This window comes from Elgaria multicarinata, chromosome 6 (assembly GCF_023053635.1).
Source record: "Elgaria multicarinata webbii isolate HBS135686 ecotype San Diego chromosome 6, rElgMul1.1.pri, whole genome shotgun sequence".
Lineage (NCBI taxonomy): Eukaryota > Metazoa > Chordata > Lepidosauria > Squamata > Anguidae > Elgaria > Elgaria multicarinata.
In genome coordinates this window covers 36,782,102-36,805,741 of record NC_086176.1, presented here as the reverse complement: position 1 = coordinate 36,805,741, position 23,640 = coordinate 36,782,102, and the positions used below count along the sequence as shown (strand labels likewise).

Here is a 23,640-nt window from a genome sequence, read left to right as displayed (position 1 = left end):
TTTATGTTGTAATAAAATGCAATAAAATGATAAAGTCATAGCACTTCATGTGAAGGAGCATAAGGTGTTCTTAGAGGCAAACTGGGTGTTGCCGTTGTCTAAAATCCAGAGATCTTCAAATCGCTTTATTCAATTTTTATAACTTGTCGTCAACAGACGGACAGTCAATATACTTGTCCTAAAATTCTGCAGCACATTGTGCAAATAATCCATCCTTCCCTCCTTAACAGATTTTCTGTGGTAAGGAAAAAGTAGGAAAAAGTAGTGACACTGACACACAAACACACGCACTTCATGAATGAGGCATGGTGATATCACAATAAAAGCCTTGCGTGGAAGTACCCTAACTCAACTTTGAAAGTCCATATCGACTCAAACACACATTTTATTAACTGGTTGTCAAAGTGAACACAGCCAGTGAAAACATACATTTAAATTGGTGAGAGTGCCTGTTGGTTTTTGATCTAAAGGCAGACTCAATAGTAAGGGAGTAAAAACATTTATGACACAGTTGTTTATACATCAAAGCCTTAACACATTTGTAAATAAAAATACTAAATTAACTGGCTTCCCACTCTTAACAGGGAAGCAAATCTAAGATTTACGAGAGTGTTCGGTTTCCACATACACGTACATAAATCTGTGAAGAACCATCCAAGCTTCAGAATTAAAAGAAACTTTAATAATAGACTGATTATGAATAAAGATAATATTTAATAGGCATGAAAACTGGAGCCTCTCAAATCTCTTACAAATGCTTGAAGTGGGTTAAAAACGGGAATACCATATCCCTTTTAATTGGTTAGAATCTCACACTACTGAACAGTTGAATCTGAAATTAAGCAAGGGCAAAATTCTCAAAGGGGCATGCCTTCTTCTGGCGCCTCTTCACTCCCACAGAAAAGCATCCAAAAATCTAATTTGTACAAGAATCAGGAGGTGCAGAGACTTAAAGTAGCTCCACACTTTACAGTGACCGTGTTTGCTGCTTATATGTGCATAGTGGACATGCATGTACACACATCTTTAATCATCCTTGTACACCTGTCTGGATTCCCAATTGTGCACTGTAGCATTATTTCTATTGAACAAAGATAACTTGCATTAGTATTTAATGAACCAAGTACTCATTGAGCAATACTTGCATTAGTACTCAGTGAAGGAAGTAGTTTTCAGCTGGAAATAGCAATGTCGTGAACTATGATCTGACATAAATAATCCGTTTCATTTAATCATTCCAGAAACTGGACCCTACATGTAAAAGGGAACAAAGGATCAGTACACAGCTTGGGAAAGAGACAGTGTCCATTTCAGAGGAGAGGTATAATGGGATGGAATGAAGTAGAGAAATTAGGATTTCTTTATCCATAGCTAGTATCTATCACAGCTTTGTCGTGATAAAAAAAGGAGGGGGGAAAACTTGGAGAAAGCACCCCACACAGCTAAGGGGCAAACTGTTATCAATGAGAGGGGGGCGCTGTTCAGACAACATGCTAAGCCATGGTTAGGCTGCTAACCCTTTTGCAGCAAATGGTTAGTAAGTGTGCTTAAACTGTGGTTATGTAGCCACCATGGTAAGGAATGATTCACATGACATGCTAAATCATGGCTCACACAACACGCTAAGCCATAATGTTTAGCTCACTGTTGCTTAGCATGCTGTCTGAACAGGGTCAGAGAGAAAGAGAGAGATGTCTACACTGTGATATTTTCAGACCTTTTTAATTTTCTAGCCTTTTTAGTTCTTCAGTTTTAAAAAAAATGTATTTGTGCATTTGTAGATCTGTTGCTGGATTGTACTTTGCTTTTATTCTGTTTCAAATTTAAGGTTTTTTAATATTATGTTGTATTATATTACTGTATTGTATGGGGAGTATTCTATAATGCTGCTGTACCTTCACTAGTTCTCTTGCACTAGCGGAATGAATCACTAGCACAACAGGAACTAGTGGTTCCTCAAGTAAGCATGGGAATGAGCAGAAACACTCATTTCCAGAACAGGACAGGTCAGTGGAGCTCCCTTTTGCCAGCAATGCTGACCTGCTCCATTTTGCAGTTGAGTGAGTTTGTTCCTGCTTGATTCAGGTACTGCTAATTCCTCTGGCGCTAGCATACTGTTCTGCTAATGTACTGTTCTGCTACTGCCCTATAGTTTTACGTTTTGTTTTGTCAACCAGCTGTATAGAAATGTAACAAATAACTAAAATTAAGTATTATGTGAGCCACCCTAAGAACATTTTATTATAATTTTATTAAAATGTTTTATTATAAATAAACAACTAATGCCCAAGAGGATGGTTTAGTTGTCAACAATCCTTACAAAACAGCAGGATGGGTGGGGCAAACAGGCAAGAGAAGAGGCACATACAAAAGTAGACAAGACTGAAAATCCAGCGCTACCCTTATTCCATTGTTACCAATTTATAGTAGGAAGCATATCTACTAGGAAGGAGGTGGGTCTGAATGACTCAGCAGCACTTTCAAATAGCATGTCTACTCAGAAGTAAGCAGGACCAAATGACTCAGCAGCTTCCTCCCCTGGCAACACCTCCTCTTATCTGTAATCTTACCATACACACAGAGACTCTACCCAACTTCACACCTCAAATTTCTTGTGCAGTTCTACACAGTAAAAGCTGCACTAGAAATTTAAGGTGTGAAGATGGGCAGAGAGTCTGTGTGTGTGTGTGTGTGTGGGGTGTTTTACACATCTTCCCTTCCATCATGCATATAGCAAGTTTTCGAAAAGTTAAAAAGTGATATAACAAATTTCTCATGATTATGCATTACAAAAGGAAATCAAGGTGGCCCTTATGTAAATGCATAAAAAAGAGAAAATAAAGCAAAGCTCATTATAGAATTGTGGTAGTTTAAGTGAAAACCCTAAAAAGAGAAGCCACAGAAAGAGAATGGAATTTCCATCCTACGATGGAAAAATATATAAATTATGCTAACGTAAAACATACATTATGAATATTAGGTGGAAGGGGTGCAAGTGTCAAAGATGACATGGCAGGATATGAAGCTACAGCAGAATGTTTATTTTCTATTTCTATTCTCATGGAAGTCAGAAAATGGTATTTGTGGACTAAGTTACGCATGCCATATGAACATACAAAACAATTCAGGTGAAGCTAAGCTCTTTCAATTCCAATTATTACAATGGATGAAACATAAGCATTTGCTCATCTTCCCCACTGAAATAAACAGGACTTAACTTTGCTTAACTTTGTCCTGGATCATGCCAGTTTTTATTTTATTTTTTTGCTTATGACACAAAAAAGTGGTTGTTAAGTATGTTGAGAAAGGACTTTTGAGCTGTTACTTCTTGGTTTAATTTCTTTTTCCATACTCAGTAGCACTGTTCTGCATTAAATCAAAATGCTTATAAAATGCCAATGTTAACTGTAAAAAAATGTTTTATCCTTTAACATGTCTCAAAATCTCTCCCCTTTTTTCAAAAAACGAATCTTGTCTGCCTGACAACTCCAGACCTAGGAAATGGTTTAGCCAATTTAAACCATTTTAAAAATAAATAAATCTTCCTCCAAGCTGAAAAAACATATGCCAAGTTTCTGCTGGAAGCAAATTAAAACAGTCTAGTTCTTTAAATCCTTTAAACACCAGAAATTCACACGAGAAACAACCAATTCCGTTTTAAGAGCAGCATTGGTAACATAGACCACTATAAGCTATGCAATTGTTGGCTTGAGCATTAAAAAACACTGGTGGTAGGATTACCACTATAGCACAAGGGTGTAGGGTCAAAACTCAATAAACTGAATTTATGCCAATAGAAACACTTATCCTGCCACAAAAAGAACCCTTTGATGAATCCCTTCTTATACTGACATCCTACATTTGCCACCTCTGAAGTGGGGGGTGCAAAGCCCAAAACTTTTTATTTTCATCCAAGCCACTCTAGAGCAGCTTAGGAGGGAAAAAATAATAAGAGGGGAAGGGGCATTTTATATCGCTAATCCCGCAAACTTGCTATTACTTTCCCCTTCCATCCATTTCATCAACTTATCCCTGCACCAAGAGCAGTCTGTTTTATAAGAAAGGCACTCCTGGAAACTATCTTGTTGGAGGGTGTTACCCAGCTTATGATGAAGTCCGAAAACATTCTGTAGATAAATTGGTTATGTAAGAAAATACAAGAATGAATTGCAGTGGAGACTGATGGCTCTGAAGTCACATCTGCTTTCAGTTTCCATCAGAACTCTATAGGAACTGTCCAACGTGCTGAAAATACTTTGGTGCTTGGGTTCAGCACCTTGGAGAGCTCCTTTAGAGTTTTGACTGGATTTGACCGAAACTCAGAAAGGATTCACAGCCCCACTGACATTGGAGGCACCTGCCTCTAAGGGAGTTTTCACAAGTTGCAATAAGAATACCTTTTGCTTTTCTCATAGCACATCTATGTGCTTTTGCATGCTCTGAACAACTGTGCTGTGGCATAATACGACCAAGCTGCTCATTTGATGGCAGGCTAGAATTAGAATTTCCATTCATGTTTAATGCTTGATGAGCTACTTTCAGGGCCGGTGCTACCATTAGGCCAATGAGGCAGCCGCCTAGGGCACAGACCTCAGAGGGGCCCAGTACTGACCTTTAAGGGTCAGTTTTATACAAATTAGCTGTTTTATGAAAAAATACAGAATAAAAGGAAAATATAATAGTTCAGAAACTCTTCTTGAACAGCTGAATCGAAGTTGGCAATTTGGGGGGGAGGGGGGTGCAAGTAGCTCACCTTGCCTAGGGCGCAAAATAGTCTGGCACTGACCCTGGCTACTTTGGTCATTTATAAATGAACACAGGTTTAGAGCCATTTGTGAATATGAAGCACATGGTCTCCCTTCCTAGAAGAAGGGTAGCTTCTTCCAATCTAAGAGACAGCATTGTACACAGAAAAAGGCAACCTATAAAAACTATTGTCAATAAATATAAGCAAAGTAGTGAAAAAGGTAGAAATATGAACATTCATAATGGGAGTGTTTCTGATATCATCACAGAAGCACATGAAAATAATAGCATTATCTTCATCAGCTATGTATGCACTCTATATTTTTACAATATCACACATTGCTGAAGTTTGCAAAGCGGTGTTGATCCTAGAGAACACAGAGGTCCTACCTTTTGATTGGTAAAATCCATAGAAATCCACCATTCAGAAAAATATTTATTGTGATATATATACATCAAAGCAGCAAGGAGGCTCTGGATTTACTATGGATGCAGTCAGTCTTAAGTTAAAACATGTAAGAAAGATAGAGTACTTCCGAAATATATTTTGTACTCTTAGTCCGAACGGCCATCATCTCTATACCACTCATACCTTAGAAATTTCCATCTCCCAGCATTCTAAACTGCCACTCTTGGTGTCCATTAACATCACAGCTGCTGATAAGGGTGGAAGCCAAAACGTTTAGCTCTAAATATATTTTGAAATTATAATTTGAAATCTGTCTATCTTTCATCTATATTATCACACTGAACATCCAGTGTATGCATATGTATTTGATTTATTTCCAGCCTTCCTCAGAAAATAGTGCCCAAGGCAAATAACAATAAAATCCAGATCAAAAACATCATAATTAAAACATAAAACATAAAAACAAATAAATTGAAAGCGCTTAATTAAAACCCTCTTCAGTAATAGACCAGCTGATATGCCAAAGGCCTGCCTGAATAAAAACAGTGATGTCTGCCAGCAAAAAAAGGACCAACTTAGTCTCTGTTCACAGGGAATTCCAAAGCTTGGGGGCAGCCACTGAGAAGGCCCTCAGAGAAGACTCAGACTCACCCCATTACCAAACTCAAGGAATTATAACACAATCTTATTAACAGGCAACCAGAAAGAGGTGGGACAGTCAACTTATGTCAGTTTTCTCGTTACTATTTTGTGTTCAAGAAGCAGATTCTACAAGTACAAGAGTCAAAGCATTTAAACGTTTATTTTAAAAGTTTTGGAATAGTAACCTGCTCTGCTCTGTGATTTCAAAACCTATGTGTTCCAATTGCACAACATTCATCAGTCTTCAAGGAACTCTCCTCTAAAGAGTTTGGAGAGTAGCTAAGCTAAATAACTGAAGTGGGCTTGCCGCAGTCTGAAGGTACTAATTTATACACATATGCTTGGAATGTGTCTGGGCAAAATATATCTGTATATATCACCAGACTTGCTTTGCCACAAAATGTAAACACAGTGATTGGATTTATTCAAAGAGGACCAAGAAATTTACGCACGTTGGCAAGATGCAGTTCTCAAACGTAATTTTTTGTTTATCATATACATATACCCATCTCCTGAATAGGAATTTTAAGTACTGAAACTAAGAAATGTATTAGTAACAGTTGCTGTGAGAATCAAAGGGGGAAAGCAACTAAAAGGAATAGAAAGCCACCATAAGCCTTCAAATATCCCATACTCCCTACCTACTGTGCCTTAAGGAAATTTTCTTGTAAAATAAAGTGTCATGTCACACTTGATGTGAGACCAGTTTAAGAAAAGCAGAACAGTGGAATGACTGAATGCTGGAAACCTCATTAATGGAAATCAAATATAGATTGGAGAATGATTCTTCCCCTAGCTAAGAGGAACTCCGAAAGTCCACATATTTATGGCTTTTTTAATTCTGCCATTCCTCCAAAGTTCCCAGGCAGTGTATATGGTCTTTCTCTCCTCCTCCCATAGTTATTTTCACAACAATCCCATGAGGTAGATTAGGTTGAGAGGGGATCTGAACCTACTCTTCCTGGTCCAAAATGCTATCCAATGGATCACATTCACTGTGCTGTAGACAGAAATTTCTCTGTATTTCTCTCTCCTTTTTTCAGGGTTTGTTTCAATGTTACATCAAATTCATCACTTCTCATTTGCGAACTGGTTGTATTTATTTATTATTTGTTACATTTGTATCTTCCTTTCCATAAATGTTGTTCATGGTGGCTACACAAAATACAAAGTAACAATCAGAAACAACAGAAAATCAGGTGAAAAAACAGAATTCTCCGGTTCACGGAAGTTGGGCTATAATCTTGCGAGAGTTATCTGTGACCTCATGGACACCACAATTGACCTAATCTGAAGACCTTTTTATTCACTCAGTATTTTAACATTTAATTTTAACTTAAATTTAAATTTTACTGTTTTAACTCTGTATTTTAATCTTATATCAACTTTGCTGTGTGATTTTATCCTGGTTGCGCTTTTTATACTGTATTTCGTAATTGTGTTTTAACCTGTTGGGTGTTTTATTGTGGTTTCAATTTTTGTGAACCGCCCAGAGAGCTTCGGCTATTGGGCGGTATAAAAATGTAATAAATAAATAAATAAATAAATAAATAATCTTGGTACTTTTCTGTTTTCTGCTGCCACCTACTGCTTTTGTACCACCTAGTAGGGTGATGAATTCTGGAGAACACAAAAGTCTTGTTTGTGATATTTTGATTGGTCCCAATAAAGGTATTGCCTAGCTTCGGACTTTGGTTTGGAGAAACATGGCTTTGTTTTTAATTATGTTACTCTTGTGTGCCAGTGTTTGCTTTTTGGCTTCTCACAGCTAGTGCACACTCTACATTTTTCTGTGTTTATTTTTGTCTAAATTATTACTTATGCTCCCTTCACCATTGGGCTAGCAGCTGCACGTGTAATTACACTACTTGGAGGAGTTGACCATTATTCAAATCACCTGTAGTAGACTTTTCTCTTCCTCTCGCAACTTAAATTTGCATGCATTATTTCATTAATGGGCATATTCTACCCTATCTTTTGCACTCCTGCAATCTTACATAAACCTTCACATTTTTAGAAGGGAAAAAGAACAAACCAAAACATTCCACAAACACCCCCAAAATAATGAATGCCCTTTGACAACTGCCCACAAAGCAACTACCAGTTATGACGGAATTCTCCATTGGAGGGAAAGGGCACCAGGTCCCAGGAGTTTCCATGTGTTCATGCTAAGGCAAGTGGTTATATAGCTTTCAAATTTCACACTTTTTTGGACTTAAATATCTGACTGACCTATTTCTATCTCTGATGAGATATGACTAGTTAGGGCTGGTGAATATTATGCAGCACTTAATTAATTACCAGTAAGAGCACACGACCTGGCAACCTGCCTTACTTTGGCAGCACTGAGGACACAGTACTGCAATGTATTCATGGCACAAAATGAGTTATTGTGCCATTGCTGTGTGCACTATCATAAACTTGAAAAATGCAATATATGACTTTTCTATGCAAAACAAACTTTGGTGACTAGGATTAAGGCAACTGTTTTTGTTTTTAAAAATGTTTCCTGAAATGTATCTTTATGTTAAGTGTTTTATATCAATTGTAACCTGTCTTGGACCATTATCCCTCCAAACCTAATAGGGGTTGCTGTGGGGTCTACAACTGCTTGAAATATGAGCACAGGACTTCACTTAGGCATCTTTTATTTCTGTTTCGCTTTCTCTTCTGTTACATTATGTGGTCCAATGTACCTAATTGTTTCCATGTTAAAACTATTTTTTTGGAATGTGAGACCAATAAAATCATATATTTCTGTTAAACTAGAACCATTTCAAATTCAATTGTAATAATGTATCCAATCAGGGCTTTCAAAGGGTCCAGTTGACCCCTATAGTAGGCTGATACAAAATGGGGGAAGACGATTAAGTGGAATAAAATAATTCATTAGAAACTAAAATTGGTTTCAGAAAGAAGAAAAAAATCCAGAATGTCTAATGAGGAAAACTAAAGTTTTGCAGAAAGCTCCCCCTTCCAAAATCAGGACCTGATATGTTTGTGTGTGTTGAGTAATCAATATATCCAGAGTCACCTCCACCACCACAGTACTCATACATTGGAAGCTGAAATTACATGTCACAGCAGCAGAAACACAACTTTAAATGCATTTGCCCACTCTTTAAACTCAGGTTTGTCCCCATTTATTTATAAAGTGATGGTGGAGGACTAAAAGAAACAAAGTGTCACTCATGGATAGAGTGCTGACCAATCCCACTCCCATTTGCTCTATACCAGTGGTCTGCAACTGGTCCAGACCTGAGACCCACCTCGGACTCCCAACCTGCAACATGGGACCCACTTTCACAATTTTCTCCATGCCCAACATGGTGGCAACAGCTTTGTCACAACCCTTCTGAACTATGGGTCGCGACCCACCAGTTGAAGACCACTGCTATGGAATTTTATCCTAGCCAAGGACAGATACCAAAGGTGAGCCCAGAGGAGTGAAAAACAACTGGGGAAGGCTGCAGGGAGATGAAGCACAGATGAGGGTTCAGCACCACTCGCCTGTTCATCCCTTTACGAACACACATAGGCCTCATCTACACCAAGCAGGATATTGCACTATGAAAGCAATATGAAAGCGTTATAGAAAAGGCAGGAGCCACACCAAGCAGGATATAGTGGTATGAAAGCAGTATATGCTATGTGTCAATGGGCCCCAACAGTTGCCAGTACACTTTGAAACCGCTATAAAGCAGTAGTGTGGCTCCTGCCTTTTATATACCACTTTCATAGTGGAATATCCTGCTTGGTGTAGATTAAGTCATAGTTACTTTACATATGAATGGAGCATAGCGCTCCCACGGACAGTTTGAGTTTGAGAAAAGCATGCACTCCAGTGGTAGTGGGCACGAGCTATCCAAATGTAAGCACTTTTAAATCTCACCGATTTCAAGGAGAGTGTGTGGATAATGTGCTAGACTAGAGTTAGACTAGGAAACAGAGTTATTTACTTATTTTTGAAACTTTTAATGCTATCCTATTTCTTCAAAAAGATCACAAAGCGGCTTACAGTATTAACAAAAAAAAACCCAGTAAAACCTCCATGAAATTCTACTATCATTATAAAACAATTCAAAGTAAAACAATAATGACCTAACCTAAAACCAACACATCAGAAGCCAAATGCTTTAACAAATAAAAAGGTGTTTAGCTTGTGTTTAAAAGTACTCACAATGGGAGCTAATCTGACCTCTCCAGCGAGGAGGTCCAGAAACAGGGTGCTGCCTCTGAGAAGACCTTATCAGACACTGAAATCCTCATTCAGGCATTAAGCATTGTGTGTAACCTTAGGCTACTCACATTCTCACAGGGTTATTATAATATAAAGTGAGAAACATCCCATGTATAGCACCCTGAGCTCCTGCAACCTTTTGAAGGCTACTAAAGTAATAAATGAAATAAATAAAGGTGGTGTGCTAAAATCTCTCCCATTGAAACCATAAGGAGGCAACTTTTTCTCCCCTTCTTCCATCATATTATTGGCTCCTTAAACTTGTTAGATTTTAAAAAGCAGTTTGGAGGTTTGGCGAAATGAGGTACAAGAAAGACACTCACACACATGCTGGACCATTACATTACCATAGGCATTATCTGCAAGATAGATTTCTGACTCCCTAACCCCTCCCACACACACATACAAGGTAGAATTGTTGTAGAGCTTCAAGCAAAACGTACCTTCCAAGTTTGTGCCCTGAGTTATAGATTATCTAGGTCACTGTGAACCACCATCAAGATTTTCACTCAACCAATGTTGAATATACTACCTTGCTTCTGCTATCCACACTCTGAAAGACAGGCTCTAGTATGTGTGAATTTCCATCAAGTTCTATGGCTTATTGATTGCTTATGTATCATGTAAGCTCCACAGCACAACTGTAGTATAAACAGGCCTGACTCTATTATAAGGCAGTATGAAGCAAGAATGTAGAGAGCATGGCAAAATGGGTGGCAAACTGGCAGCTATTTAATGTAATTATTTTTCGAGTGAAACAATGGAGGGTCATCGTAGACTTTACCTACTATGGCTCAGGTCAGATGTCATGCTAAATCATAATGTAACGTGATGAGAACAAAGCAGAGAGAGCCTTGGTCTCACACGTTCCTGTCCCCCTTCCATTCTGGGGCATCCACTTGGAGTTCAGATGCTTTTGCTTCCAGTTTAGATTAATCATGGCTTGTTGGGTCATCTGAGCCTGATAAACTGGGGTCAAACTTAAATATGGTTTCTTTGAACAAGCCAACTTCAAACAATGAAGCTGGTTATGAAGTTGTTTTTTAAAACGTCATAACTAACATGAATCCAAATTTAGGGTTTGGATGACACGCTAAACTGTGGTCAATTGACATCAAAAGTTTCAATCTCTTTGTGGGCACAGCTGAGAACGAGAGAGGAGGGGGAGCATAAAATGTTACTGCAGTTCATGGCTTAGCATCTGTCCAATCACAGCCAATATATGCAGGTTACAAGGATGTCCTTAGTCATAGAGCTAAAATGCAGAGAGCATGGGGTTGGAACCAGACTAAGTTAGATGAATTTAGGTCCCATTCTAATCACTGGGACAAGTTAATCATGACTTAAGTAAAGTCCCATTAATTTCGATAGGAACTAAGTTCAACTAACTTACCCCGGATCCAATTCATAATGTATAAATATCTATTTCACATGTAAAGTTTCCAGCCTATGTTACTACAAGTCACATTGGGCCTGTTCAGACAACATGCTAAGCCATGGTTAGGCCACTAACTCTTTTGCAGCAAATAGCTAGTGAGAGTGTTTAAATGGTGGTTATGTAGCCACCATGGTTAGGAATGGTTCATACAACACACTAAGCCATACTGTTTAGCTCAAAATGCTTAACCACCATGGCTTAGCGTGTTGTCTGAACAGAGTCAATGAGGATAACATATATAGGAAGGCCTTTTATAAACGTTACTCTCCCCATTTCATCGTAAGTAAGGAATGTCCTGGAGTAAGTCATCCATCAGGACAACCAAGGCAGCTTTGGTGCCAAAACCAGGTCTAAAGTATGACTGAAAGCACCTGGAGCATCAAGTGTGCTCGAGAATGAACAGTAACCACACACTCAAGCACGTGGCCCTCAAACAAAAGGTTAGCAACTGGCAAGAGGTATTTGTATCTTCCAGGTCCAAGGAAGGTTTCTTCAGGAACGCTCACACCACTATCCCTTTTAAGATAGGTGGGATGATGGTTGACAACTAATCTTTTGCATGTGCCCTTACTACAAGCTCAATAATGCCTTTAGTGATTCACATTAACAGCATCATACCAATTTTGTGCCCTGCCAGTTTTGCAGAAAAACCTGTGCATACCTCTAATACTAAAATGTGTTGGGCCAGCCTGAACTACAAATGTCTTGTCAGGTTGCTAGGAGTTGTGAGCTTTGCGCTACTTTTCAGAAGTTAGAACAGCTTTCCTCAAGCTGGTGTCCTCCAGTTATTTTGGACTACAACTCCCAAGATTCCTGACCATCGTCAACGCTGGCTGGGGCTGATGGGAATTAAAAGTCCAAAACATCTGAAGAAGGTTGGACTAGAATACGTTCTTTTCATTGCATACCCTGGCATCTGAAGCCACCTGTGTTGGAACAACAGGACCTTCACTTTTCTGTTCTCTACAAAGTGCAGGCAAGCATGCAGATATCACAGTGTTTTTCTTTTCACATTGTACAGATACACTTATACAGATATATAAGTGCAGATACATGAATGTAGCTTTTGTTTCATACATATACACACACCAAGGTAAACATGACAAAAAGAAAAGAAAAGAAAGGTAAATCTTACCATGTGCCACCCACCCATGTTTACACTGATCACAGGTTCTCAGGTTTATCTTCCCTGGTTGGAAACATTCACAAGTGCAATTTACCAATGTGCAGCGTATGGCCTAGAAGAAGAAAAGGGGAAAACAACTTCTGTAAGTATCTTACTGGAATGAATGAATAAATAAATAAATAAATAATATTTTTAAAGAATTTTGATAGAACTTTAATGTTCAAAGCTCTTCACATCTATTACCTTAATATTTATAGTCCTCACAACAGCCCTGTAATGTAGGTTAGTATTAGCACCCCACATTGCAGATGCAGGGTGTAGCTTAATGGGATACTGGCACGCCTAGGACTACCCAACAAATTGAAGACTCAGGCATGATTTGAACTGGGGCATTTTAGGCTCATTGTTCATACTCTCAGACACTACACTATACCAGATCTCAATATACATTCAGAATGGGATCCAAAGCGCCTGTACATGTACCTCAAATGCTTCCATGCACATGGGGGCATGGGTTTTTCACATGGCTGCAACCACTTGTGCTACCTCAAATGCTGCTGTGGGTGGTCCCTGGCCTTCAGGACCAGATTTTCAGATGCAAGGAATTGCAGAATGACATACATGGCTCTTTGGATCTTGTCCATAAAATATAAATAGTAGAGTATTTTAATTGTTCTTTAAACATTGCTTGCAGAATGGTTGTCATTTTTATTTTCCTATTGTACATATAACAAACATTAAAACAAAATTTCACATGAAATGATTTCCTGGTTTTCTCTATTGGCTTTTTTAAATTACATGGGATGGGGTTGTCATAAAAAGAACATTTAGCATTGTCTTGGAGCAATTTCAACTATAGGATGTATTAAGTCATTATCACCATCATCCCATAAAAATGAATAAATGCATAGCTCACATTTGGTTTTAAAATACAGGACAGTATGTGTGCGTTGCACAAACGTGGTGGTTTAGCTTTGCAACTGGCTGAAGGAATGTTTTTTGAAGCTAGTTATGTCTTCACATTGCAGCATGTCATCCTAGTTATAACTAAAAACGAAGCGTATACTCAAATATACATAAATTCAGAGCAAAGGTCCCTGTCCCCTGCTTTTCTCTCATTCCACCCCTCAAAAAGTTCTCTTGTTTCTCTTTTGGAGACTTATAAAAAAAATATTTCAGTTAACTATCAGAACAGTCACTGACTCAATTTGTTCCCAAAGCACCACTCCAATGATGGAATTACAGAAGAGAATTGACTCATGAGACATGTAGCAATGCTCCTTTGCCTCCACCACTCCTTTCCTTTTACAAGGCACAAGTGTTCGCCTTTTGACAACTTAGGTGTTTCCTTTGAAAACATACCCCCCACCTTCTTCCTACCTTTTAAAAATGAAATATAAGTAGGTAATGCATATGGTATGAATAGAACAATTACTTTGGAGGGGAAAGATGTATAATTCCTTTAAACGATAAAGCAAATACATAAATAATGAGCTAGGCTTTTTTTTTTTTTTTTTAGGCCAAGACCTCAGTTTTTAAATAGTGCTAAAGATGACCTGTGCTCCTTAAACAACTAGTAGTAAATTTATGGCATGCATTTAGGCTTAATTTGCACACAGATTTTTGAAATGGAGGGAATTATATTCATCATTCACACATTAACAATGTACTGTAACTACTGCAGATGCCAGGAAATGATCACTCTACCAATTTAGATGCAACCAGTGATTATTTGAGGGTCAAAAGAGGTGTGCATGTGCTACCTGCAATTTCAAGAACCTCAGAATTTCCTGAATGCTGTTTTAACTGATTTATAGAAATGCAAATTTTTATATTATAAGAATGAGCAACCATTGACTCAAAACTGATTTTGGCTGCAATCCTATACACCAGTTTTCTCCAACCTGGCACTCTCCAGATATGTTGGACTACATGTCCAATTGTTCCAACCAGCATGGCTCTGCACACTTACTCAGGAGTAAGGCCCATTGGACTTGAAGTAAACATACTTGCAAGTAAACAGATGTGAAATTTCACTGTTTATAAAGAATGTTATTGGCCTGGATACAAAAAAAGAGGCCCATGTGTGAGCTCACAGGGGCTACCAGTATTGCTTTCGAACCTGCAACCCACTAATGAAGTTGAATTGCACTCCATATTGTCTCCTGAGCTTGAGGTGCAACCTTTGGGGAGCATTATAGCTTGCAGAGGGAATGGGTGTATTGAAAAGCCCTGTTCACACAGACCTTTAGATTCAGCCCTTACTCAGCATTATTCTTACTTTCTGTTATTTATGTGGAGCAAATAAGTAGAGCAGAGCTATTTCCAAAGGTATTAACATAAACCATGTTTTATAAATTATTTCCTTTGTTCACTAGACTCTAATAAAAATCGGGCTGCCTTTGTCCAACAATTCCTGACTTTTGTATACGTCTTATGCTTTTCTCTCTCCAGCTGCTGCTTTGTATTAAACTCCAAAACGCAATGTTGAATGTGGGGTGGGAAGGTTGCTGTATTACACCTGACATTTAAGTGTTCCAACCAATGTCAACTGACCAACTGTTCATTAGCAAGGTTGTAAAACACGGTTGTATCTAGCAGTGATTAAAGGAATTAGAAATATGAAATATAAGAGCACCCACAAAATTGCTGACTAGGTAAGAATAATATATGTGATTGTGAGTTACAAGCTGAAGAGAGGGAGGGAATCCACCAAAATGTCCCTCTCTGTGTTCAATACTTTATTGACTCAGTAATATATCAGGTCTCCTCTCATCAGTAATGGTGTCTTTCTCTAATATGTTCATTAATTAATGAACTTAGTAATTAATTGCACTGCAAAAAAAGAGTAAAACAGTGAAGCTCATAGTGCTAACAAATATTTCTTTTTAAATTATTATTATTATTATTATTATTAGCATCTCTTTAACTGTTTGCTAATGTTTATCTTATAAGTGAGTGCAACAATCACAACCCATTAAATTGTGAACATTGCTCGAGTATTTCTGTTAAAGGCTGATAATAATTTTTACAAATCACCCACTCCCAAGAAAAGATCACTGGACTGATTGTAAAAATTAGATTCAGGCTGAAATACAGTGCTTCATCCCATGATTAAATTTTATTGTCTGAATCCAAAAATGACCCATTTAGCTATTTTAAAATTATTAGCTTGGGGAAAAAACATATTTTAAAATTTCTTGCACTGACTTTACTCACAGCAGAAAAACTTCAAACAGATTTGAGGACAACATTTTAACATTCTGAATCATCTTAAAACAAGTTTCAATTGCATTTTATAAGAATGAAATAACTTTAAGTAAATCCAGTATTTATTTTGTCCTGATCCTAAATACATTTACATGGGCATTGGTTTCATTGATTTCAATTGCATTTACTTCCAAATAAGTCTGCTAAGTAACAGGTTATATTGCAATAGTTCCCACACAAATACCCCAGCCAGGATCCAAACAACCATATCACTATGTGTCCAACTTTGGAGGCAGGAAGGGGGTGGGGATTGATCTGATGCTCACTCACATGACGAACTAAATTTGAATGGAGGTAAGTTTCAAAAGCAGTCTATGATATAACATGGAGTTTGGCTGTCCAAAGAAAAACAGTTTTTATGTCCACTGACCACACACAAGCCCCTGAGTACACCTAAAATTGCTCCATGGATCATTGTCCAAATGATTAGATGTGGGAAATATTTTGAATTTGCATTACGAAGAATATTAAAAGAGAACTGTCAAACAATTTTAATAGATTAGTTGTTATTGCCTAGGTGCAGTGTAGTTCAGATATTATATGCACTACAGATATTAATTCCACCTGCAGAACTAGCCAGCATTTACTTAGGAGTAAAATGCAAAATGTCTTTTGCTAACTAAGATTAGAAGGCAGAAACTAAACACTACCACCACCCAAGGAGATATTACAGCAAAGATGTATAGAGATATTAGAAGTAGAATGTAAAGGTGGATCCAGTGAGCCAGGGCTCCAGAGAAGCATTACATTCTGCCATGTAAATAATCCATGAATAGTCAGAACATCAAATACATTTTCTAGGCACAGACCTGACAAACTATTTCTTGCATTTCCAGTAATATTATAAATGTCTCGAAGGAACCCTTATAATATCAATGGAAAAGTCATAATTCCATTCAAATTTATCCCTACGCAATTTCTATGACGGGTTCACTTTTCTTTTAAAAACCTATTTCCACTAAAACCATGTTTAAAGAGAAGAAAACATCCTAAAATAAGCCCTATGATTTTATTGAGTGCCAATATTTCAGCTGTGCTTCCCTGCTACTTCCTCTTTACTTCTGCCTTTGGGTCTAATTCAAGGGTATAAAAACGCTGTCCAATATCATATTACAATATGTTAGCATTAGTGGTAATGGTATCCTTTCAATAATGGGGGCCGGGTGTGTGTGGTGGCCTGAGAACAAATGAATCAATCCTGTATTAATTGATTAAAATGCTGGTGGTGACAGGGGGAAGAATTGATGAACTGATGCTGCTGTTGATGAAATTACTCTTGTTTGTACTGTAGTGGAGGGAGGAAGAATTGATGAACTGAGTCTAGTATTAATTGTTTGAAAAGCAATATATAATAATGGAATCCTATAACTGGAGGTCACCTGAAGGTCATCTACTCCAGTCCACTATTCTAACTGAAGGTAGATTCCCCAGCATGTGGAAATAAAGACTCTGCTATAGATAAATTTGGATTTGGGATGTAGTAATCTACAGGGCTCTGTTTAATACTAGAGGTCCAATATGATAGGAAGCAGGGAAGTAGCAGTGGGCAAAATCAAGGGGAAGGGAGGCGGGTTGAGTTAGTGGGAGGGAGAGAAAGCAATTGCTTTGGCTTCAGCTATTGTTGCTCTTTATTATTTATGTGGAGCATGTCTGCACACCAGACTATGAAAAAACAAACACCCTTTCTGTTCAGCAGCTCACCAAGTGGGTAGATCAGTGCATCAATCCCTCAAACTACATGCATCTCATTTATTTTAATAATCTCTTTTAAAAATCTATACCACTCAGAACACTGTGATGCTGTCCGGTACAGGGAGCAGAATGGCTCTGCTATTAATATCAGGGCAGAATGACATGGGCAGAATCACATACAGGAATGGTATGTTGCAGCTATATGTTTGGCTATTCCCTCTTTCATAATGTTACAACTCAATAGTCCTGTGTAGATGTTTAAAATCAAGGGACAATTAAAATGAAGGGGGAGGGAAAATCACAGAAACCTGTCCCACCACTGACCTTCATGCATGTTTATGTACAGAGCATATCTGCATACAGGTGAAGACACACAGGCTCTTGAAGCATGATCCAGGCTGTACACAAGGTATGATGGAGATCAGAGGTGGGACCACAGAGAACTCTATCCCAGTGATGTTGTAATACCAGCCAGACGGCTTTTTAGAAGGCTTGGACATATTCATGGAGGATAAATCTATTTGTACATGGCATCTTCATATGTCATGGCAGAATACCCCGCCACAGAAGGATTGCCTCAAGGAAATAAATCTGGATTCACAGTAAAAACTGTTCAACTTGATGAAGAACATTAACCACACATACATACCACAAACAACAGAATAATGGTTGTACACTGTTTGAACATAAAAACAATAATATTAAAAGCTTGAGTTTCTCTATTGAATGTCAACAATACCAACCAAAACAGTATTTTTGGACTCCACAAGGATCATGCTATATAGGAAATTAACTGATTTCTTACCATTTAAAAACAAAGAAAAAACAAACAAACAAAAGTATTACCAATTACCTACTTCATGTCTCCATATGTTTTTCTTTTAAAACTTTCTGCTTTATTACAATACTTCTGGTTTGACAAATAACATATATTACATCTAACAACTCATTTCCCCTTACATTTATATTCAGAAATACTAAAGTTTTTCTTCTTATTCTTTGCTGATTAGCCAAAGAAATGTCATCAAGTTACTTAATAAAGTTACTTTGAAATTAACATCAATATTACAAGTTAGATCTCAATGTTTGGGGCAAATGTAGTGATGCCCAAGCAAGGCCCATTCTTCAGGAGAGGGCCCACTGCCAACCCCTGGAGGGCCTTAGCTCCTCCCACTTGCTGATGTTGTCTCTTCAAGAGAAGGAGCAGCTCCCTCCACTTGCCAAGCCTTCTCTATCTGGTAGCTTTGTCAATTGGGCTGTGAGGAAGAAGACAATTCAATGGGAAATGGTGACAGTGACAATGAGGAAGTGAACCCGCTCATGGAAGGAACCCACTGAGGGCCTTTTGTTCATGAGGCAGCCATCTTTATTTTGTATAACGCCTCTAGGTCATCATGTAGCATTTTCCCAGGAGCATTAGCAGCTCCCATTACAATATGGAAAGTGTGTAGCTGCCACATTCCTGGCTGTCAGCCAGAAGAGTGGCATCACTTCACTTAATGAAAGAAGGCCTTGGTCCACCTTGTAAAATAATATACAAGTACTACTCTGCCCTCAGCATCCACATCCACCACTCAAACTTCTGTTCCTCCACCCACTGAATCCACAAATGTTTGTGGATGCTTCAGATCAGCTCTAGCTACAAAACACAGCTATTGCAAACTCATTTTATTTATTTATTTAAAATATTCATATAGAACCCTTCATCTTATGATACTAAGGTGGTTTACAAAATATCAACTAAAAAAATACTATTTTTTAATAGTTTTAAAAAATCCTAATCAAACCACAAAAAAGGGCAGAAGATACGTAAAATAGGTAGCAACACAACAAAGCTTCATAAACCAATTTAAGCTTTTCACTTGCTGCCAAAAAGAATATAATGGTGGTGCCAGCTGGACCTCCAAAGGGAAGATGTCTCACAATTGGGGTGCCAAAACAGAGAAGTAACATAACATACCATGAGTACTTGGGGAAAGTCTCCCCTGCAGATCTTAAGGAACAGGCAGGGTGATATGTGGAGAGGCACTCCCAAGCTATTTAGAGGTTTAAAGTAAGCACAAACACCATGGGCTCAGAGGCAAATAGGCAGCCTGTACAGTTCATTTAGAACTGGTGTGAAGTGACCCCACTTGGCTGTACCAGTTACAATTCTGGCCACCATATTCTGCACTGAATCATTTTCAGTGAAGACTCTATGTACAATGTTCCACATAAAAACTCATCTCAATCATCAACTCTGTTGGAGCTGTACAAATACTGGATAAGACTTCACATTGCCCATCTACTTTTGGGCAAGCTGGTGCTGGTGGGAGTTGCTTATCTCTAATAAAGGCTAAATGTGGACATGAATATGGCTAGGTAAATATACTTATCCCAAAGAGAGGTGCAACATTAAACTTTCAAAACTTTTGAAAACAATTTTCTTTCTCTTACGAGTGAAATTGTGGGCAAAATATTTCCATCGCTTCATCAAAATTTGGTAGGTTAGGGTCATCCTCAGTGTGGAGGTCAGATCAAAATGTTTCCTGGGTCTGAGCACTGCCATCAGGTTTCTCAGAATTCAGAATTGGACCTAGACTCATCCAGGATGAACTTAAATCGATATGTGTTGGTTCCTACTGCCCCAGAAATAACAGCTCCACCAACAGATATATATATATATATATATATATATATATATATATATGAATTGTAAGGACTTTGGACAAAGCTTCAGTGTTACCACTAGCATGTACAGCAACATAGTTCCCATCAAAAGATATTATCTAATGGTGCTTCAGAACTAGCCGTGATTTGCTGATGAATTTTCCCACCACTTTTTCCAACAGCACTAGTAATTTTGTGCAAGCTAGCACTGAGACTCCTTTGGATAGTAAATACTATAATGGCTTGAAAGGAGCATGTGCAGTTATCTTAAATCACCCTGTTATCCTTTGATGGAACTACAGTGTACAAATATCGAAAGAACACTAGTGTTTTACAAACTATGAACAACTTCACTCTAGACTTTGGAAAGCATAACTTTGCCATTCTTGGAAGACAGTTATTTTACAACAAAGAAGTTCCATTTTTATATTGGTGGCTCGCAAAGTAAAGCAAGGTGATTCTTCGCTTTGCATTTAAACATTGTTGAATACTCCCGAGTCCTTCTACATCTCTTGCATCCCAGTATGTCAGATATAGCTTGTGAGTGGTTCAGTGCATCTTAGTATTATATCAGCAGTTTTACATCATCTTATATTAGTATTGTTTCCGACTTGTATTTATTTTCACTAATATAATTTGAAAGGTGCTAATATCATTATATTTCTCTGTGGCATTCAGGAAAACAGTACTAATATGATATGATGGCAAGAATACTAACAAGATGTAAGATTGCTGTGGAGATAACAAAGGTTCTTCGGTTAGGAAAAACATGGTGCACAGAAATGTTTTACAAAACCACTCACAACTGTTCTTTAGGGAGAATTGGAGAATGAAAAAGGCACTGGGGAATAAAAGAAGGAGAAAGATAAAATGGCATTTGAAATCCTGAATCTGTACTAAGAAGCCCTGTAGTCACATCAAGACTTTTTTTAAAAAAAAGATGGGGGGCATGCAGTTCTTTATAAGGAAAGTTCTGAGAAAGGTAACATGCAATGATTCAGCAAACCCATGCTGAGGGTAGCTGAAGGGTTGTGTTTTTGTTTGATTTTTGCAGAAACAGTATGAAATATAAATCTAGAATTCTCTGTTAATACAGCCTTATCAAAGATCTGCAGATTCCATACACAAGATTGTTTGGTCTGCTGAAGTTAACACAGTAGAGACGGTTTCAAACAGCAGCAAAATACCAAGGAATACATACTGGAGTGGCCCCATAAGCTGAAACTCACTCTTCCTTGCCCACTACATTCTCACTTCACGCTACACATTTTTTACTGCAGGAAACCCTGAGATAAAACTATTGTTCTGTGCCAAATGTGATTACTGCGTAAAGTATGCGGCAGGGTCTTGCTATTTACTGCTTTACTCTGTACAGCACCATGTACACTGATGGTGCTATATAAATAAATAAATAAATAAATAAATAAAAATAATAATAATAATAATAAGTATGAAGCAGCTCTTAGCCAGTGGGGTAATCAAATGGGTGCTTTGCTGGCTCACTGGCAAACTTGATCAAGTATTTCTCAGTTTACATTTAAAAAAGGGAAACAGCAGTGGTAAACAATCTAGAACCAGCACATGTTACTCACAAACTGGCTGCATATTTTTTCATAGTGTGTGTGTGTGGGGGGGGGATACAACAAATATAACACAGAAGAGCAGGAAGATTGGCCCTAAGTGTTGTTCACTTACATATACTCAGTGCTGAAATTATCCTAATTACAACCTTCTATAAAGGAGATCCCTGCAACCAAAGAATTGGCTCATTAGTTAAAGTCAGTATGTGCAATGGAGTGCCCACCGCCTTCACTCACTAGATCAGAGCCTTCGTGTAGCCACTTTTAACAGCAAGGAAAAAGTAGGAGAAAAATGTTCATGGGTGCCATGACAAAATATCTATCTCATTATGTCTTTCCAACGCATTCCAATGCTTGAAACACATTGGATAAATCAATTTTCTATAGAAGAGTATACCTTCTTTTTTATTTTATGAAATAGATTCTCTCTCTTCTTTCTGGTTCACTTTTAACAGCAGCCGACAAGGAGGAACTTCTCTTCGTATGCAGTTATGTTGTGGGGAAAGCTTTATCTGCTTGCTCATTTTTCACACCTAGTGTTCCCACAAATTCCTGTTTCCCCAGCCTCCTGAGTACTGTACCTTCCCGTCAGTTATGTCACCTACGATGTCTGTGCACTTTAGGTTTCCCACCCCCTGAGATTTCCCCCCCATGCAACCTGCCACAAACAGGCCATCCTGTCCCTAAGATCTTTGTGAGGCTTCAGTCCTATCAAACTAGCAATTTACCACAGAGTGTAACATTTCTGCTCCCTGAGACAACAGACAGTCCATGGTCATTTCTTGACTAACTCCAGCTCAATCTCCGTCAGAGGCTTCACGACTACCACCAGGGCCAGCAAATGACATCCACTGCAATTCAAGGTGTATCATAGGAACATCGCAAGCTGCCTTATACTGTGTCAGACCATTGGTCCACTGGCTGGATAGAGCCTATACGGAGCAGCAGCAATGGCTCTCTGAGTTTTCACGCAGGAGTCTTTCCAGCCTTACTTGGAGATGCCGGAGATCAAACCTAGAACCTTCTGCATGCAAAGCAGATGCTCTACCACTGAGCTACGGACCCTCCCCTTTGAGCGCTGGGCCTCCTCTTGCCCTAACCAAGGGCAACCAAATTATTGTGGCACATGAGGCAGAAAACCCACAAGCACCTCGCTCCATCCCTGGCAGTAAAAATACAATAACAAATGGACTAGTTAACAATTTGCTGTCCTTTCTTGACAGCTAAAATCTGCTGCCTGTGGCAGCCGTCTAACTATGGTAAATCTGGCCCTGATAGCAATTCAAGATGACATAAGTATGTGGATAAGAGTTAGGTTAGGAAGGTGGAATAGAGAAAGTAGTATTGTAAACATTAATACTTGGGAAATGCCACACCCAACACTTAATATTAAGGTATAAAGAACTTGCAAAATGCCTTAAATCAAAATTGTTTAAAAAAGGGCATTGATAGCCATATCCCTTATTTCTGACACCCACAAAGCATCATCATTAGGCTTTTTCATCATTAATTTTTGATAATTAATACCATGTTCTAAGTGCTTCCTTATCTTGGCAGACTCTGGAAAAGCCCAACAATAAAATCACATGCTACCAAGATACATTAGGCATTGACATTGTGTCTATCTTCCAAACTTTGGCACCAAAGAGAAAAAGATTCCAGTAATTCTGGAAGAGAATGTTAAAACTTTCCTCTATGGTCAGGGCAGAGTGCTATTATGTGTAACTGCTTATTAAAAATAACCCTTATTGGTTCTCTCTAAAGAATTTTCTTTTATACATAGCTTTATCCTATAATTTTGTCCCTGTTGGGCATGCTGCCTAAATTTAAACACAAACAGTCAAGCAA

General features: G+C 38.2%; 1 protein-coding gene across 1 annotated transcript in view; it reads right to left on the bottom strand.

Annotated features, from left to right (window-relative positions):
- BNC2 (basonuclin zinc finger protein 2) overlaps nucleotides 1-23,640 on the bottom strand; it is a 314,330-nt gene that overhangs the window by 142,548 nt on the left and 148,142 nt on the right. Inside the window, exon 3 of the mRNA XM_063129236.1 lies at nucleotides 12,611-12,713. Coding sequence (XP_062985306.1) covers nucleotides 12,611-12,713 — 103 coding nt within the window. The remainder of the gene's footprint in view (nucleotides 1-12,610; nucleotides 12,714-23,640) is intronic.